This window comes from Mustela nigripes, unplaced genomic scaffold (genome assembly GCF_022355385.1).
Source record: "Mustela nigripes isolate SB6536 unplaced genomic scaffold, MUSNIG.SB6536 HiC_scaffold_4418, whole genome shotgun sequence".
Taxonomy (NCBI): Eukaryota; Metazoa; Chordata; class Mammalia; order Carnivora; family Mustelidae; genus Mustela; species Mustela nigripes.
Window position 1 is genome coordinate 1 of NW_026743824.1, and position 1,041 is coordinate 1,041.

Here is a 1,041-nt window from a genome sequence, read left to right on the forward strand (position 1 = left end):
CAGCAGCTGGGCTGGCAGCAGCTGGTCTGGCAGCAGGTTGGCTGGCAACAGCTGGTCTGGCAGCAGGTTGGCTGGCAGCAGCTAGGCTGGGAGCAGCTGGTCTGGCAACAGCTGGGCTGGGAGCAGCTGGTCTGGCAACAGCTGGGCTGGCAGCAGCTGGTCTGGCAACAGCTGGGCTGGCAGCAGCTGGAGCCACAGTTCCCACTGGTGGTGCAGGTGGGAAATCCACAGAAGCTAGTGGAGCAGCAGGCCATGTCAGGAACTCGGCTGAGAGTTGGTTTGCTTGGTGGAGTTTCTGGGTTAGAACTGCTTATTTCACTTGGGCCTTTTATAGGTCTAGGTCAGTTCCTGTGTTTGTGATGGGCAGCATTTTTATCTTGTTACTCTTTAAACAAGCTTTTCCAGAGTCCTTTGATTGTTCAAATATTGAGTTATTTTAAATGCATTTCAGATTGGTTTTTCCTTATTGCTCAGCTAATGCTCACTAAATGTTTTTGTCCTTGGTAGAAATGTTGTTTCATTTCCAAACAATGCTATAATTTCTCCTCAAGTCTCAGCTTCCATTCTGCATTTACAATCATATCACCTGACAAAGTGACTCTCACTCATAAGATAATGTGAATTTTTAGGGTCATATTCACCAGACTCAAGTTTCCAGAGAAAAATTATTAACAACTGATTGTCTTTTATGTCTTTGTATTTTTTGATTAATAAGATTATAGTCCCTACAGTCAGCCAGATAAAAACTCTGATAAACTTCACATTCATAGAAATTCATAGATTTTTCCAGAAACTGGATCTCTCCAATTCCCATGATCTCTCCTGAACTTCACACATTTAGACATCAGAATATATCACTGAGGAAGATCTGTAGAACAAAAATGGTTCCGTTCCAATTTATTGTGGATATTTTATTAGCATGAATTTAAAAGGTTAAAATTCATAGCCAATAATTAGGAAAGTATCACACAAAATTTCAAGTATAATTTGTATTTCTCTATGAAAGGTAATAAAAATCACTGCTATGTAGATTATCTAGAT

At 40.7% G+C, this 1,041-nt stretch overlaps 1 protein-coding gene across 1 annotated transcript; it reads right to left on the reverse strand.

Annotated features, from left to right (window-relative positions):
* Window positions 1–7: 7 nt before the first annotated feature.
* Window positions 8–254, reverse strand: LOC132009090 (keratin-associated protein 1-1-like; the record flags this gene model as incomplete). The annotated part of the gene is made up of 1 exon (XM_059387482.1): window positions 8–254. A coding segment is annotated over exon 1 (247 nt), but the record flags the coding sequence as incomplete, so codon positions are not given.
* Between the last annotated feature and the right edge of the window lie 787 nt (window positions 255–1,041).